Source organism: Sapajus apella, unplaced genomic scaffold, assembly GCF_009761245.1.
Source record: "Sapajus apella isolate SASKATOON/1434 unplaced genomic scaffold, GSC_monkey_1.0 scaffold54, whole genome shotgun sequence".
Classification (NCBI taxonomy): domain Eukaryota; kingdom Metazoa; phylum Chordata; class Mammalia; order Primates; family Cebidae; genus Sapajus; species Sapajus apella.
Genome location: NW_022436994.1, coordinates 6,791,043 through 6,810,007, shown reverse-complemented (window position 1 = coordinate 6,810,007; position 18,965 = coordinate 6,791,043). Strand labels below are relative to the sequence as shown.

Genomic DNA, 18,965 nt, shown 5'->3' with positions numbered 1-18,965 from the left:
TGTAATAACCCAGGTGAGAGATGATGGTGACTTGGCCCAGTGTGGTAGCAGAGAAGGTGGTAAAAAGTGATCAGATTCTAAGTTGCATTCAGGAAGTAGAGGCACAGAGTTGCCAAAAGATTTGATGAGGGTATGATAGAGAAACATCAAGGAAGACTCCCTATTTCGGTACAAGTAACTGGATTGCTGGATGATCTTCAACTATGATAGAAAAAACTGTGGGTAGAGGCTTGGAGGATAAGGATAGAAACTCAGCTTTGAACATGTCTAGTTGCCTTTTAGAAATCCAAAGGAAATGTGAAGTAGGTGGATTTGTTCAGGAGGCTGGGGCAATGTACCTGGATCTATTAATTTAGGAGTCTTCCCCCATTTTGATGGCATTTAGAACTCTAAGATTGGATGGCATTGCCATGGGAAGGAGTATACATAGAAAAATAGAGAGGGCAAAGACCAAGTCTGGGGCCCGTCTCATGAAGAAGTCAAGGAGAAGAGGAGATTGGGAAAGTATCATTGAGGCAGGAGGAAAATCTACAGAGTGTGGAGTCCTGGAGGCCAGGCTGAGCAAGAGACTCCAGGAAGGGGAGTGATCAAGTGTGTCATATGTGGCTCATGAACGAAATAAGGTAAAGACAGGTAATGGACCACTGGATTTAGCAATGTATACACCATCCAGGACTTCATAGAGAGCAGCTTCCATGATGTGGTGAGAATGGTGGCCAAATTAGAGTGGACAGAGGGAGACATGGAGGGGTGGAACTGGGAAGCGAGCTCAGGCAGCTCTCAATGGGAAGAAATGGGAAGAAGTGGCTGGAGGATAATTTGGGAAGAAGACTTTTTTTTTTAAACATAGGACGCTACCTAGGGAATAATCCAGTAAGATGGAAAAATTCGTAGTGTATAAGTGGGAGGTAGTGTACAGCTGTGTCTCTAAGTAGTAGAGGGGAAGAGAATTCAACAAGTGGAGAGACCTACTACAGGTAGGAACATGGCAATTCATCTGTGGTAACAAAACCTGTTATTTAACTAAAAACTTTTGTTCTTTCTTGCACACAGATCTCTCTCTCTCCTACTTTTTTTTTCATGTAGTGTCTACCAGCAGCTCATGGAACTAATGTCTTGAAGGGCATGCTCTGGGAAATGTTGCTGGAGATTGTAGACTTGGATAGGCAGCAGGAGTTTTTGAAATTTCATGTTCCGATAATCCCCATGATTCATGGGCAGTTATCATAGGACAATTTTATGTTTGGAACTGTAGTGTACTTCATGAATATAAAGGATTTCAAATGTTAATATATTGCTTCAAAGAGTAAGCCAACGTACTCAAAAGGTTTTCAGAAAATTAAAACTACAACAATATTCTGGAATTGTTTTATATGCACGAAGAATATTTATTTGAAAGGGCACCTGTTATTTCCTCTACTGCTTGTTGCCTGCTTCAGTTCACATCACCCTGGGGTGGGTTCAAGAGAAGGAGAAATGGAGCGTGCTGGGTCAGGCTGAGTGATGGCTCCCACGAGGCGTTGCATCTGGACTTTGACATGTCTTGGGCAAAGTGGAGAGTGAAGGGTTGACAGCCACTCATGCTTGAAATGTTGAATTCCTGCTTAAAAAAATCAGCTTGATCCACAACAGATCAGGGAGAGTACCCTTCATTTTATTTATTTTGATTGTTTCTCTTCCTTGGGCTTCACTTCAGATAACCTTATTAAATACCTCTCTCTTCCATTTAGTCAGTAGTCATTGTTCTTGGCAGAAATTCCCATTCCTGATTGCCCTCCGAGTTCAGAGCTGCTGGAAGCCCCATCCGTTGCCCACAGGCTCTGTCCTGTCTCACCAACACAGGTAATTTGTTGGTGATACCAACTGTAGTGGGAAGGAGAAGAAAAATCCTCGTTAAATTTTATAATTCTTCATTTTCTCAAGCCCCATACAGCTCTTATAAACTTATCTCCTTGCTGGGCAGAGGAGGATGGTTTCTCGTTAAAACCTCAGTGAATCTTTTTTCCAATTTGTCTATGTTCTTTCCCTCAACAGCAGCAATAATAATCTCTTAAAATTGTATCATATTAAAAAAAATCCCATTTATCCTCTAAGAACCTTAAAAATACGGCAGAAGATATTGAGACCCTGATAAGTTATTTCCCCCAAGCTCTCACAGGTTCTTAATGCCCCTCACTCCTCAAATAAACTATCAATTGCCACTTGCTACTTTTAAGCACTTTGTGTAGAAGCCTTGATTACTTGGCTGCCTTTTCACTCCAATGTATTTGAAAGTGGGGCATGTTTTCAGCCAGGTGTGGTAGCTCATGTCTGTAATCCCCGCACTTTCAGAGGCCGAGGTGGGCAGATCACGAGGTCAGAAGTTCGAGACCAGCCTGGCCAATATGGTGAAACCCCGTTTCTACTAAAAATACAAAAATTAGCCGGGCATGGTTGCATCCGCCTGTAATTCCAGCTACTTGGGAGGCTGAGGCAGGAGAACGGCTTGAACCTGGGGGGCGGAGTTTACAGTGAGCGGAGATCATGCCATTGCACTCCAGCCTGGGTGACAAGAGCAAGACTGCATCTCAACAACAACAACAACAAAAAGTCTAGCATATTTCCTTATATCCTAGCCAGAACTCAGATTTAAGCAGTAGTTCATAACCTTGGTTGGTGGGAGTTTGGAAATATGTGGGGTGTTTTGATGGTTACAGTGAGGGGCCAGTATATGTTTAGTGCCTGAGGGCCAGAGGTGACAACTGTTTTGTAACAAATGGCACTGTAGTGTTCAATGAAGAATAGTCCTAGCCAAATTCCAAAACACCCTCATTTAGATCCACTGTTTGCTTTGCCTCTGATAAATTATTTCAAGGCCTTCATCGTTCACTCATATAATTATTCCTCTAATCATCTATATAAAAACATTTTGTTTTCATACGTTTCATGTGTATGACACACATTCTATGCTGGAATGGATGCAGAAATGAGCACGATGCAGTTCTTGAGGTCAAGAAACTCACTGCTTAGTGCAGTAGTTAGCGTACATTCATAACTAATAAGGGGTGAGAAAGGAGATACAGACCCTTTAAAAATGGCAGCACTGGGTTGATCCCAATAGGCTTCATGCCTTCCTCTACCAAGTAAAATATAGGAGAATTTCTTGGTAGAATTTTTATGACCTGTAATTCTGAATTAAGTTCTCGAAGTCTCCTTCTTCAGATATTTTAGATCCTGACAGTGCATCTCACCTTCTAAGGTTATCTGATCTCTTTCGAGCTTCCTGGATCCCTTTAGAATCTCAGACTTGGAATGATGACAGAGCTGGGATGAAAAAACTGCATTTGGGTGCCAGCTTTGCCACTTGCTGCTTCGCAAGAACTTGGGCCAGTTTTGCACCAGTTTTGAGTGTCAGTCTCCTTACCTCACACGAGGTATTAATTGCTGCCTGCTCAGCATATTGGGTTGTAGGGTGCAGTGAAGCTTCCTGCTTGAAGAGACCCTGGGACTTATGAGAGGCAACGTCAGGCACTGTGAATGGGTGGGATGCTCTGAGTGGCAGCCCTCTCCATTCTTGAGCAGTTTCAAATGTGAGTAAGTTCTTCCACCTACTGATGCGGAAGATTAATACAGGTCTAATGTTCTTCGATGGTGATAGACTCAGAGAGGTAGGGATGCATGTGACTGTCTTCCCTTCTCCCTGGCTTTCCCAAGGGAGTTACAAAAACCAGGAACAATAAAATGAATGAAAGCCAATGTTCCTCTTTGTTTGTGGTTAGGGAAGTGCACTTACTTGCATGCATGGCTCTGGCAGTGGCTGAGTTAGGAACACGAGTCTTAAATGCCACTTGCTCCACCTTCCCTGACCTCCTCTCTCCTCCAATTCACAAATCATGTCAGACTCTAGCTGGCTGTGTTGCGGAAGGCAGTGGAAGACAGAGAGCTAGCAAGTGACAGGGGTAACATCAGTCTGTGCCTCTGGTTTCATGAAAAGGAAAGGGAGGATGAGGGGAGAGAGAGAAAGCAGAGGCCAAATGCACTGGTCCTTCTCTTCAGCAACTGCCCCGCGCTGTGTCCTTTCTCCCCAGGACTGGTGAGGACAGGCTCTGGGCAGCAGTGGTGATGGGGTTGGTGGAGAGGGGCAGGATAAGGGCAGGCAGACGCCAGGCTGATGTGAGAGGTGATGGCTGGAAATTTGTCATTTCGCTGTACTTGCCTCAAAGTCCTACATCCTGAGCAAAAAAACAAAAAACAAAACAAAACAAAAAGCCCAGATGATTTCTTACGGTCATTCTTTCTATAGTAAGACTTTGGTGCAACACGTCCATCACTTTTCTGTCATTGCACTCACTGATAGTGTTGACAGAGCCAAGTAACAGATCAAATACCATGAACAAGGCTTATTAAAATGGGAACCAAGGAGGTCCACCTGCAGAAAAAGCAATGCTGACAATGTTTATGAAGATCAGAGTATCTCTTTAGAAAGGCTTAAAGAAGTAAGAGAGTTTAATTTCCTAATGGTAAAATTTATAGACAGTTCTTTGGTTTGGGTTCCAGAGAAGGGAAAACATACAGAGGAGATTCTAGATTCTTCTTTTGATTCATGCTGTCCTGATAAGAGGAAAATTCTATTTCTTAGGTCAGTAAGACATCTTTGACCTTTGTGTCTTGCTTTTTAATTTTAGTTCTATAAACAAGTGATAATCAAAAGTGAAGAAAATAGTGAAAATAATTCACACTTAATATCCTGTTCTAAAACTACGTTTATTTGTTTATTTATGTCTTGTTTTGGGATGAATCCCAACGGCATTCTTTGCCTTTGTGATGCATGTTACCAAATAGAAATCGCAAAATCTTGCCAAGATTTAGCCTGAAAATTTTTGTGCTACATATTCATCTAGGAGCTATTTATGGAGCACTCACTGCATGTCACGCACTGTAATTGCACGACATATGTAGTCGGGAAAGATGTAGTCCTGCCTCGAGGAAGGTTGGAAAGAAGGGATTATTATGACTGTATTAAGAAAAGAAAACCAGCCTGGACAGCATAGCAAGACCCCATCTTTACAGAAAACAAACAAAATTAGCTGGGTGTCGTGGTGTGTTCGTAGTTCTAGCTACTTCGGAGGCTGAGAAGAGAGAATTGCTTGAGCCCAGGAGGTTGAGGCTGCATTGAGCCCAGATTATGCCATTGTACTCCAGCCTGGGCAACACAGTGAGGCCCTGTCTGGAAAAAAAAAAAAAAAAGACAAGAAAACTACGAATGACTTAAATCTGCTCTGCTGTCACCCTGCTCTCATGGAGACCCCGAGGGATGAGAATCAGAGCAACTCATCAGAACCTGGTACTCAGTGCAGTTGTTGTTGGTGATACATAATACATAATGCTTCAACTTTAATATGAACCTTTTCCAATCATTAAGATCCTAGATAGGAATTAAAGTCAAAAAATGAAATCGTCTTCTCTTCTCCCTTTTCCCTATTCATCCTCATTCATTTCCTCCCTTCGTATGGTTACTCCTCTATAACATGCTGTCTTTTTCTTTAGTTTTAAAATTCGTGATGTGCAAGTTATTTCTCTCTTTTCTTGTTTAACTTCTATTTTTTCAAATAACCGTATTTGGACTTTATCGATTCTCTCTTTTGTCTCTTCTAACTTATTTCCACTTTTATTACTTCCTTACTTGTATGTATCTTCAATATGTTCTTTTATAATTTGAGGCTAATGTTTAATTCATTATTTTTAGTATTTTTCTTCCATATTTGTAGTTAAATATAATATTAGGTACCTAAGGTAATGACTTTTCTTTCAACCACTATCTTATGTCTCATAAATTTCATATGTAGCTAATAATTTATTGTTTTCTAGATGTGTGCAGTACAGGTTTCTATATATATATATTTTTTGACCCAAGAGCTATTTGAATAAAACTTCTTTTAATTTCCACTTGGACATTCTCAAGAATTTTAAACATATGAAAAACTATGTTTATGCAGTATACTTTCAATAAGAAACATACAAATTAAATCTACTCTGCAATAGCATGTTTTTACATATCAGATGGACAAAATACAAAAATTGCAACATATGCTAAATTGCCAAATTCTGTTTGCTAAATGTTAATTTCTGAATTGCAGCCAAAATATTATTCTTATTATTTCTGCTTCAGTATCAAGTAGTATATAACCTACTTTTGTGAATAATTCATAGACATTTGAAAAATAATTTCTAATTTCCTATTTTGGGGCAGAGAATTTGATTTGAGTTAATTTTGTTATTTAGGATTTTTCTATCCTTAATTTGTGTCCTCTTGATCTGTCTTAGACTGGGATAGTAATTCTAGTCCCCCGTTACTTGGTTGTCCCTCTCTCTTTTTCCTGTGGAGTTTGGCTTTTGAATTTTGGTGTTTTGTTACTGTGCGCATGACTATGAATAATTGCACTCTGGGTCTTTTAATGCTTTGTGGACATAACTTTACCTTGTATGATATCGAAATGGTAAACTCTGCCGTTTTTCTCTTTTTCTTCACTCCTTCCTCCTCTTTCTCATCTTCCTCCTCCTCCTCCTTCTTCTCCTCCTCTTGTTTTTCCCCTTCCTCTTCCTCTTCTTCTCTTTGCCTTTTAATGTTTCTATTTGCTTGATATGCCTTTACCCATCTTTTCATTTACATTTTTTCTGAAGTATTTTGTTTCAGGTGTGTCTCTTGTATGCTTGATATAGCTTCTTATGTAGGTGGCATTAATTATTTGATAGTATAAAATGCAAATATAAATATATATATATTGTCTTACCTCTATCATATTTTTTATGCTTATAATTTTTCTTTTAAGCTAATATTTAATAATGCTTTATTATTGTCTTAGTGGTTGCCTTATAGTTACAACTTTATGTAAGTAAAATAAACCCTTGTTTTTTTTACCACAAGCAATAAAAACTTAAAATATATTCTCTTATTTCATCATATACTTGCTTTTGTCCATCATGCAATTTTAGTTGGTATTGTTAATCTTACTTAATGTCATCTTTGGTACTGTTAAAGACACTCATACTAATATTCTATGTTTGCCAATATTTTTAAAAATAGTATTTTAGTTTGGCATACAGCAACTTGTTTTTTCCTCTCTGTCTCATTCCTCCTTATCCTTCCATTTGTTTTTCATATCACTTCTGCATTTCAGGGAATAGTAGCATTTCCAATCTGTCTTGTAATCTTAATTCCTATTTTTGTTTGAGCCTTGCTTTTACGGGAAAATGTATTCATTGCTTACCATTAGCCCTTTCATTGTAAATTACCAGTCATCATTTGGCAGGATGAAGTTTGCCATCTAGTAATTTACTTAAGATGCTCTCATAATATTACCTGAATTCTTACGTACATAAAACTCTTTGTAGCTATTATATTTGAAAGACAGCTTGGCTCATTCCTTCCTTAAGTATCCTGTAAAAATAGCTCTATTGTCTTTGGTCTTGAATGTTACTATGGAGAAATCTGAGGCCACCTTGATATTTTCCCCGTTTTGTATGACTTTGTAATTGTGACAAGCTGCCAGTAGCTTGAAAATTCAATACATTTTATTAGGGTATGTTTAATTGTTGTTCTAGGACGATTTCCTATGATGACAAGATAGGTCCTTTGGATGTGTAGATTTGAATTTTTTTTAATTGAGATTCTTGATTATTCTAGCTTTGCAAATTTAGAAATATTTAGTTTTTCTTTTTCGGGGAGTTTAATTGCCTGCATTTCTTTTCCCTGTGCTCCTAATCAATACATTTTTATGTTTTTAAAAATTCTTTATTTCTGTTTCCTTTAGTTGCATTTCTTGCATCTATTTTCTATGTTCCTTACTGTATTTTGTGCAGTATCCATTTGGCTGTGTTTCTTCTGATTTTATTCTCCTTTGTCTGATGGTTACTTTTTTCCATCTTTTTTTCTAAGTTCTTCCAATTCGCATTTCCTATCTTTCTTCTACTTTATCATCTCATTAACTCAATTCTGTGGTGCTTCTTATAGAGGGGCTTGCCTTGTTTAAGTTGTTTAAATATGTTTAAATTGATAACAAAAAGTATTTCACTATTGTCGCATGTTCAGTGTCATCAACTTTTTGGCATGGGTTTTTCACTTGTTAGTAATTGTGCAACTCTCAACCTCTTTTTATTTCTTGCACAAATGTTGTGCTAAATTTTTTTTACCATGGTTGTTACTCATCTGGAATAAATTGGACATTCCTGCCCAGGTGTCTGCAAGAGGATCCTGTTGGTGGTGAGGACCAGGTGCTATTAATGACCACACAGCTCAAAGGCTTACTTTTCCATTGCCACAAAGATAGAGTGCTTCCTGAAAACATATGGATTCCTCACATGGCCCTCTGTCTTCTGTTTCCCTGGAAATATGGTCTAGGAGCAGGTGTGGCTTCTCACACTACTTTATTTATTTATTTATTTACCTTTCTATTGATACACAATAGTTGTTCATATTCATGAGTTATTTGTGATAATTACATACATGCATACAGTGTGTAATGATCAAATCAGGGTAAATGAGATTGCCATCACTTCAATGATGGTAAATGAGATTTCCATCATTTCTTTGGCTTAGGAATATTCCAAAGCCTGTCTTCTAGCTATTTTGAAATATAAAAGTTATTGTTAACTGCAGTTCCCTTAGTGTGCTTATTAGAATTTATCCCTTCTCTCCGTTTGTACACACTAACCAACCTCTAATTATCTTCCCCCACCCTTCCCGGTGTCTGGGTAACTCACCACTCTACTTTCTACCTCAGTAAGTTCAATTATTTTTAGCTCCCATGTAGGAGTGAGAACATATATTTGTTTTTCCGTGTCTGGCTCATTCACTTAACATAATGTCCTACAGTTCCATTCATGTTGCTCCAAATGACAGGATTTTATTATTTTTAATGGCTGAATGATATTCTAATTTTTATATATGCCACATTTCTTTATCTTTTCATCCATTGATGAACCCTTAGGTTGATTCCTTATCTTAGCTACTGTCAATAAGTTTGCAATAAACATGGGAGTGCAGATATCTCTTTGATATGCTGATTTTCTTTATTTGAGATACATACTCTGCATTGGGATTGCTGGGTCATATTGTAGTTATATTTTTTAGTTATTTGAGGAAACTCCATACCTTTCTCCACAGTGTCTCTGCTAATTTACATTCCCACCTAACAGAGTATGGGCTTTTCTCTTTCTCCATATCCCCCCCAGTGTCTGTTATTTTCTCTCTTTTTGATAGTATTTTAAACTGTGGTAAGATGATATCTCATTGTGGATTTGATTTGCATTATCTTGATGATTCATGAGGTTCAGCATATTTTTGTACAACTGTTGGCCATTTGTGGGTCTTTTTTTTTTTTTTGAGAAATATTGATTCAGATCTTTTGCCTGTGTTTTAATTGGATTATTTGGGTTTCTTGCTATCCTATTTCTTTGTTTCTTATATATTCTGGCTATTAATCTCTTGTCAGATTGATAGTTTGAAACTATTTTCTCCCATTCTGTAGGTTGTCTTTACACTTTGCTGATTGCTTCCTTTGTTTGCAGAAGCTTTCTAGTTTGATGTAATCTCATTTGTCTATTTTTGCTTTTGTTGTCTGTGCTTTTGAGGTCTTACCCAAAAGGTCTTTTTCCAGAATCAGTGTCCTGAAGCAGTTCTCTGACATTTTCTTCTAGTAGTTTTATTGTTTCAAGTTTTACATGTAAGCACTTTAATTCATTTTGAACTAATTTTTGTATATAGTGAGAGATAAGGATCTAGTTTCAGTCCTCTGCATGTGGTTATCCAGTTTTCCCAGCACCATTTGTTGAAGAGATAGTCCTTTTCCCAATGTATGAACTTGGAAACTTAGTTGAAAATGAGTTGACTACAAATGTGTGTGGGTTTATATCTGTGTTCTTTATTCTGTTCTATTGGTTTATGTGTCTGTTTTTATCCCAGTACTATGCTGCTTTGATTACTATGGTTTTGTATTAAATTTTGAAGTCAAATATTGGGATGCCTCCAGTTTCATTAAAATTTTTTTTTTTAATTTTTTTTTTCAAGATTGCTTGGGTTATTCTGGGTCTTTTGTGGTTCCATATAAGTTTTAGGATTTTTTTCTGTTTCTTTGAGGAATATCATTGGTATTTTAATAAGGATTGCATTATCTCTGCAGATTGCTTTGGTTAGTACAGATATTTCAACAATATTAATTTTTAAATCAATAGGCATAGTATATCTTTTTATTTTTATGTCCTCCTTAACTTCTCACATCAATATTACATAGTTTTCTTTGTAGAGATCTTTCACTTCTGTGATTAAATGAAATATCTGACATTTTTAATTCTGGTAGCTGTTGCAAATGGGATTGCTTTCTTGATCTCTTTTTCAGATCACTGGTGTTAATGTATAGAAATGCTACTGAATTTTGTATATTGATTTTGTGCCCTGAAACTTTACTGAATTCGTCTATCAATTCTAGCAGGTGTTTGGTGAAGTCTTTAGGTTTCTCTAACTATAAAATCATTTCATCTGCAAAAAGAGAAAATTTGACTTCTTTCTAATTTGGATATCCTTTATTTATTAGACTTGCTTAATTGCTCTAGATAGGACTTCCAGCATTCTGTTAAATAAAAGTGGTGAAAGTTGTCTCATTCCAGATCTTGGATAAAAGGCTTTTAATTTTTCCCCATGCTGTATGGTATTAGCTGTGGATTTGTTATATTTGTTCTTTATTTTTTTGAGATGTATTTCTGGCATACCCAGTTTGTTGAGAGTTGTTGTCATGAAAAATGTTGAATGTTATTAAATAGTTTCTCTTTTAGCATCTACAGAAATGATCATAAGATTTTTGTTCTTGATTTTATTAAGATGATGTACCACGTTTGTTGATTTGCATATGTTGAACCATACTTAACATTCCTGGGATGAATCTCATTTGATAATGATTAACAATCTTTTAAATGTGTTATTGTATTTGGTTTGTTAATGTTTTGTTGAGGATATTTCCCTTTATATTCTTAAGAAATATAAGCCTGTAGTTTTTTTTTTTTTTTTTCAATAATTGAGGCCTTGTCTTGTTTTGGTATCAGGGTAATCCTAGATTCATAGAATGAGTTTGAATGTACTCTTTCCTCTTCAATGTTTTCAACAGTTGGAGTACAATTGGTATTAGTTCTTTAAATGTTTGGTATTATTCAGCAGTGAAGCCCTCAGGTCATGGGCTTTTTTTTTTTTTTTTTTTTTTTTTTTTTTTTGATGAAAGACTTTACATTAGAGCAGAAATGAAGAAAATGGAGGCTAAAGCAAATAAAAAAGGTGAACAAAACAAAAAGCTGGTGTTTTTATTGTTTTGTTTTTCTTTTGGTTTTATATTGCCATAAATGACTTCAGGAAATTCTATACAGGAATTGTTTTCTTGGGCCAGGAGCGGTGGCTCATACCTATAATCCCAGCACTTGGAGGCTGAGGTGGGCAGATCATGAGGTCAGGAGTTTGAGACCAGCCTGGCCAAAGTGGTGAAACCCAGTCTCAACTAAAAATACAAAAAATTAGCCGGATATGGTGTCATGCACCTGTAGTCCCAGCTACTCAGTAGGCTGAGGCAGGAGAATTACTTGAACCCAGGAGGTGGATGTTGCAGTGAGCCAAGTTTGCACCATTGTACTCCAGCCTGGGCTACAGAGTGAGACTCTGTCTCAAAAAAAAAAAAATTGTTTTCTTAAAAGACAATGAAAATTTATAAATACATTTTTCTGAATACCTGTTGTAAAACATTTAATCAATACTTAAAGGTAGAGTTAAAAATAAATTTCCCATCCCTGATTGTGAGCTGGTTTCCTCTCTCTAGGACAATAAGTAAGAATACTTTTTTGGTGCATCCTCCAGGAGTATTCTTTGTGTAAGTACCATTTTATATGATTTATTCAACATTTATTCAATACACAATAAACACAAACATTAGCTCACTATGAATCTTTTCTGTACTTATTTGTTTTACTTAATGGTATCTAGTGGAGAGTTCTGTATCTTAGGCTATATTGGCCTCATTCTTTTTTTCTGTCCAAATATATTTCATTATGTGAATATAGATTACATGATGTTTTATTTAGTGAAGCCTCTAATTGATGGATATTAAATATGTTTTCCAGATTTTTAAAATATAATTTTAATTTTAATGTTAGATTCAGGGGACACATATGCAGGTTTGTTAGATTGGTATACTGTGTGATGCTGAGGTGTGTGGGATACAGTTGATCCTGTCACCCAGATAGTGAACATAGTACCCAATAGTTTTTCAATCCTTGTCCCCTTCTTTTCTCCCCCTTCTACTAGTCCCCAGTGTCTATTGTTACCGTTATGTCCATGAGTAGTCAGTGATTAGCTCCCACTTATAATTGAGAACATGCAGTATTTGGTTTTCTGTTCCTATGTTAATTCACTTATTTAATGACCTCCAGCTGCATCTGTGTTGCTGCAAAGGACATGATATCATTCTTTTTTCATAGCTGCATAATATTCCATGATGTATATGTACCACCTTTTCTTTATCCAATCCACTGCTATTGGGCATCTAGGTTGATTCCATGTCTTTGCTATTGTAAATAGTGGTTTTGAACATGCGAGTGCCTGTGTCTTTTTGGTTGAACAATTTATTTTCTTTTGAATGTATATGCAGTAATGGGATTGGGGGTTTGAATGGTACTTCTGTTTTAAGTTATTTGAGAAATCTCCAAACTACTTTATACAGTGGCTGAACTCATTTACATTCCCATCAACACTGTAAAAGCATTCCCTTTTCTCCACAGCCTGGCCAGTATCTGTTGTTTTTGACTTTTTAATAGTAGCCATTCTCACTGGTATAAGATGGTATCTCATTGTGGTGTTGATTTGCTTCTCTCTGATGATTTGTGATGGGGAGCATTTTTTTTATGTTTGTTGGCTGCTTGTATGCCTTCTTTTGAGAAGTGCCTGCTCCTGTCTTTTGCCTGCTTTCACTGGGGTATTTGTTTGTTGAATTGTTTAAGTTCCTTATAGACTGTGGATATTAGACATTTGTTGGATGCAGTTTGTGAATATTTTCACCCATTCTGTAGATTGTCTCTTTACTCTGTTACTAGTTTCAAAGAGGTGTTTTTTTTAAAAAAAAAAGATAAACAAATTCAATAAATTTTTAGCTAGATTAAGAAAAAAAGAATGAAGACTCAAATAAAATTGGAAACAAAAAAGGAGACATTATAACTAATACCACAGAAATACAAAGGATCGGTAGACACTATTATGAATAATTACATCCACACCAATGAATTTAAAAATCAAGAAGAAATGGACAAATTCTTGGACACATATTACTTATCACAATTGAGCAATTAAGAAATACAAAGCCTGAACATACCAATAATGAGTAATGAGATCAAGGCAGTGACAAAGCTATCCAGTTTAACATGTAAATTGACATCTACCTAACACAATCTGTTGTACGTATTTTGCCTCTCAGAGTGTGCTGCTTGCTTTTAAGAAGTGTTTTCTTTTTTTTACTTTTTGGAGACCGGGTCTTGTTCTGTCACCTAGGTTGAAGTGCAGTGGCACAACTAGTGCTCACTGCAGCCTCAATTTTCTGGCTCCAGTGATCCTCCCATCTCAACCTCCCAAGTAGCTGGGACTACAGGCATGTGCCACCACATCTGGGTAATTTTTGGATTTTTTTTGAACAGACAGGGTTTAACCATGTTACCACGTTTCCCAGGCTTGTCTCAAACTTGGGCTCAACCTCCCAAAGTGTTGGGATTACAAGTGTGAGCCACTGCATCCAACCAAAAAATGTGCTTTCGATGGTACATTCTGAGATCTGCAGAGGGTGGGGATTTGCTACTGAAATCTCTCCTGTTTACATTTTTGTGTGACTCTCTCATGTGAATTTGATTTCTTTTTCTTTTCTTTTTTTATTTTATTTTTTTTAAGACAGGGTTTCCCCATGTTGGTCAGGCTGGTCTTGAACTCCTGACTTCAGGTGATCCGCCCGCCTTGGCCTCCAAAGTGCTTGGATTACTGGATTACAGGCGTGAGCTATCACGCCCGCCCGAACTTGATTTCTTAGCACCATTTTCAGATGCTTCGTGTCTCTTCTAAGCATTTATACAAATTTGAATTTATGTCTTTTTTTCTTCTCTTTTTCATTTTAGACCAATTTCCAGGTGCATATAAAAAATAGTCTGAGTTACATAGCCATGTCTTGTAATCTGTCATTTCCAATTTGTTATTCTATTCTATTCCTACCAAATGACTTCAGTCTGACATGTCTGTGCAGAGTGTCTGGGTATTCTCTTGTATCTGAGGTAGGTGCTCCAAGGTTTTCAGAGTTAGTTTGATCCAACTCCAAGCCTCTCGTGACTTTCTCCTTTACAAAGCTTCAAGGGATCAACAGGACACACACATGTACAGAAGTCTGACCTAAGGTGACTTCTGAAGCAACAGCTTAAAAAACAATCTTAGATAATGCTTGTGCATGATGCTTATGGGCTCTTTTGTAAGATTAAAGTGGCTGCAAGAATAGAGTTCAGTAGTCATTGATTCCACTACCATTAAGTGAAAAAAGCGAAATATGTGAACAAATAGACAAACTTTTTCAACCTTCTTAATAAACTCAGTATTAGTTTAACTTTACAGTTAAAGTTAAACTAATCTTTAACTTTACAGATGATCCAAGCTTCCTCTCTGTGGTAAAGTTAAACTAATCTTTAACGTTAAAGTTAAACTAACTACAGGTATTGATCGACTTACGACCTATGCAACTTACGACCATTCGACTTTACGACCACAATGTTTTGCAAATATTAAACCAGTTGTACTGGTAATGCAGTGTTTTACTTAAACCTGGCGAATGTAAAAATAAGTAACAAAATGGTGTAGAGATGATACAAATGGCATAAAATGAACAAAGAAAATTATGACATAACAATAATGAAAGAAAATTATGATAAAATATGACTTAAAGATTTTTATAACATCATTTCACAGTACTGTACATAAGGCCTACTCAACTTACGACCAAATCGTATTATAGCCAGTCTGTCGGAACCAATCGTGGTCGTAAGTCGAGCACTAGCTGTAAATCTTTAGTTAAACTAACTAAATCTTTAACTAAATCTTCAGCTAAACTATCTAAATCTTTAAAGTTAAACTAATCTTCCTCTCTGTAGTTAAAGTTAAACTAATCTTTAACTTTACAGATGATCCAAGCTTTCTCTCTGTGGTAAACTATGTTACTCTGAGAAAACAAATGGCGTTTATTGGATAGACACGTAGAGTTTATGGCACTTCCTGTTCATAGACTTCTACCTGCTCTGAGCACTACAAAAATAATGCTTTTAAAAAAACCCAGACACAAAACTGAAAATCTAAAAGACTCTGCCTTCTGCAAGCAAACAGTCACTGTATAGCATATAGCATACTGTACAAGTTAACCATATTTAACTTCCTTCCTTTTTTTTTTTTTTTTTTTTTTTTTTTAGAGAGCCTTGCTCTGTCACCCAGGCTGGAACACATTAGCTCAGTCATGGCTCATTGCAACCTCTGCCTTCTAGGTTCAAGTGATTCTCCTGCCTCAACCTCCTGAGTAGTTGGGATTACAGATGCCCGCCACCAAGCCTGGCTAATTTTTGTATTTTTAGTAGAGATGGGGTTTCCCCATGTATTGGCCAGGCTGGTCTTGAACTCCTGATCTCAGGTGATCTACCCGCCTCAGCTTCGCAAAGTGCTGGGATTACAAGCATGAGCTACGACGCCCAGCCCATATTTAACTTTCAAATGTGACTCGCCAAGTTGACAGTTTGTAAAAGTTGTCTTAAGCAGAAAAGTGAATAAAAACAAAAAATTTCCCTTTCTTTGTTACACATTCATGTATTTATTAATAAGTATTTGGTTTCCATTATGAGGCAGACCCTTGCCAGGCCAAGGAGATGCAGTGGGAGGTCTTCCTTAAGGAGCTTAGATTCTGGTATGAGAGGCAGACATTAAGTCTTGAATGTGTTCCATGCTGTTAATGCTATGAAGAAGTTCTGGAGGGCCTCTGAGATGCTATTGCATCGGGGCAAATGTCCAATCTGGTCATTTCCCTGTCCCCAGGGCCACTGTCTTTGTTGGGGAGCCCTTGTTTCTCATCTCGACTGCTGAGTCTGCTGTAGCCTTCTGACCCCACTCTTCATAGGCTTCGCCACCTGTAGCCCATTGTCTACATGGCATTTAGTGGTCTTTTTAAAAACAGTGTCCACCTGACTATGTCACCGCTCTGTTTCTCTCTCTCCTCCTTTTAAAGTCTTTTCAGTGTACCTTCTTGTTCACTAATAAAATATAGAACTTACCCTGACATGAAGGATTCTTGCGTGTGATCTGGCCCCTGCTTGTGCTCTGACCCCGTCTGCTGCTGTTCCGTGAAGGCCTTGGCTGCTCCTGACCCATGCTCTGCTTGCTCCCACCTCTGGCCCCTGCCCTTTCTTTTCCTTTGCCTGGAGGATTCTTCTTTCGGATACCTGTGTGACTCATTTCCTTACTTCATCTGCTTTCTGCTCAAATATTTTTTTCCGCCGTCAGCTCAGCTGATCACCCTGTCCGAAACAGCATTCCTTCTCACTTTTGGTTAAGCTGGTTCTTTTTTCCTCACAGCATTTATCACTACCTGACATTATGTGTCTCTGTTTTGGTCCTTTCTGTGTTGCTATTGCAGAATACCTGAGACTGGGTAGTTTGTAAAGAAGAGAAGTCTATTTGGCTCATAATTCTGGTGGGAGGTCCAAGATCAGGCAGCCTGTTTGGTCGGCTTCCGCTGAGGGCTTCATGCTACTTTGACTCATGGTGGAAAGTGTAAGGGGAAGGGGCTGTGCGCTTCACACCCTGCTTCGTAACAGCCAGCCCTCTCAAGAACTAATCCAGTATGCTGGGAACTCACCTAGTCTCATGAGAACTACATTAATCCATTCATGACAGTGGAGTCCCCATAACCCAAACACCTCCTAAAGGCTGCATCACCCCTCAATACCTTTACATGGGCAATTAAATTTCAACATGAATTTTGGCAGGGACAGAACATAGCAATCTCTGTGTTTATTGAATTATTTTGTGTCCCTTTCCACTTGGCTGACACACTAGAATGAAAGATCTTTAATGGCAGGAACTTTTTTCTTTTTGGCTCATTCATGTATCATCAGCCCAGTAACATGGCTTGCACCTTTGTTTGGCCTCAATGTTGAATGCATAATTATTATGGCGATTTAGAGCTCAGGGAGTATGTGGTGGGAAGACAGAGGGTCCTGCCTGAGGTGAGAATGCCTACATTTAAAGGCAGGTAAAGGAGACGTTGCCAAGCTGTGGGTGCAAAGCTGGGAGTTGTTCTGGAAGCTAAGAAAAAAGAGAGGAGGAGGGAATGACCAATGTCATCAAACATGTCTGAGAGCTAAAGAAGGAAAATGACTGGGATAATTCTCATTGGATTTTGAGGCATGACTGTCACTGATGCCCTAGATAAGAGTCATTTCAAATGTGTATTAGAAATGGAGCCCAGTTAGAGTAGGTTGAAATATGAGTGTTGTAAAAATAGAAAGGAAGATTTTCATTTACCAATTTTCACGTATGTTATAGATGATAATCTGTGATCAGTTAATATCAATAATTGAACATAGATAATGGTCTCTATTAAGTGGGAGAAATGGTAGGTATGGATTAGTTACCTGTTTTGCTCTAACCTGCACTGCCTATGGCAGGTGTCAGAGAGTATTGGGGCTGGGCTGTGGCTGTCTGAGAGACCTTGAACCAGTTGTGTCTCCTTCGTGGGTTCTTTCATGAGTTTGTACATCTGCAAAATAAGCACACCAATCATGGCTTGTCCTACCTAAGTCACAAGCATGTAGAAATGACCAAAGGAGACATCACTCCTGAAAGTGCTTTATAACTTGGAAGAAAAATGTAAAAAATCAGTAGAGTCGTTTTGCTTGCCTCTGGATGCTGACTGAATTATGCCTTTACAGATTCCTGAACAACGTTGGTTTCTTTTTTCCACTGATAATGATGCTGACGTGGATGGTGTCTGTGGCCAGCATGGTCAGAAAGTTGGTGTATGAGCAGGAGATCCAGATAGAAGAGGTAAATATTCTTAAACCTTTCTGGGAGGCAAAAACAGGGAGACTGGGGACTTTCAAAACGGATCTTGTCCCATAACTAACCTGAGCCTCTCTGTTTTGCTTTCCTCTCCTCTGCTGGGATTCTGATGCACAAAATAGCTGAGCCCCTGTCTCAGAAAGATTATTTTATGTTGAAGTCGGAAGCCATGCCAGAATCTAACAGATATTTTCCATTGACGTGAAAGAAAATCAAAGGATAGCCATATGAGATTGTAAGAACAAATCAATGTTCCTCATTCAACAACTTTTAAATAACCCAGAAAGACATAGCAACATATTTCCCATCTTAATTTATGCTTAGAATTTTTTATGTAAAGGCCTTGCAATTTTTGTTGTAATACGGTTATAAAACTTGAAAGTATAATAACTTAAAATTTTTAAATTTTCATTGAGTTTTTCAGGAACAGGTGGTGTTTGGTTACATGAATAGGTTCTTCAGTAGTGATTTCTGAGATTTTGGTGCACCCATCACCCTAGTAGTGTTCCTTGCACCCAATATATAGCCTTTTATCCGTCACCACCCCCCATCTTTTACCATGAGTCCCCAAAGTCCAATGAATGACTCTTAATGTCTTTGTGTCTCATAGCTTAGCTCCCACATGTGAGTGAGAACATACGATGTTTGGTTTTGCATTTCTGAGTTACTTCACTTAGAATAGTAGTCTCCAAATTCCATCCAAATTGCTGTGAATGCTATTATTTCATTCCTTTTTTATGAATGAGTAGTTTTCCATGGTGTGTGTGTATATATACATTTTCTTTATCCACTCATTGATTGATGGGCATCTAGGTTCGTTCCATATTTTTATAAT

General features: G+C 37.7%; 1 protein-coding gene across 1 annotated transcript in view; it reads left to right on the top strand.

The window, feature by feature from the left end:
• The window catches only part of ABCA13 (ATP binding cassette subfamily A member 13), a 424,450-nt gene that overhangs the window by 170,687 nt on the left and 234,798 nt on the right, over nucleotides 1-18,965 (top strand). The window contains 1 exon segment of the mRNA XM_032244250.1: nucleotides 18,001-18,115. Coding sequence (XP_032100141.1) covers nucleotides 18,001-18,115 — 115 coding nt within the window.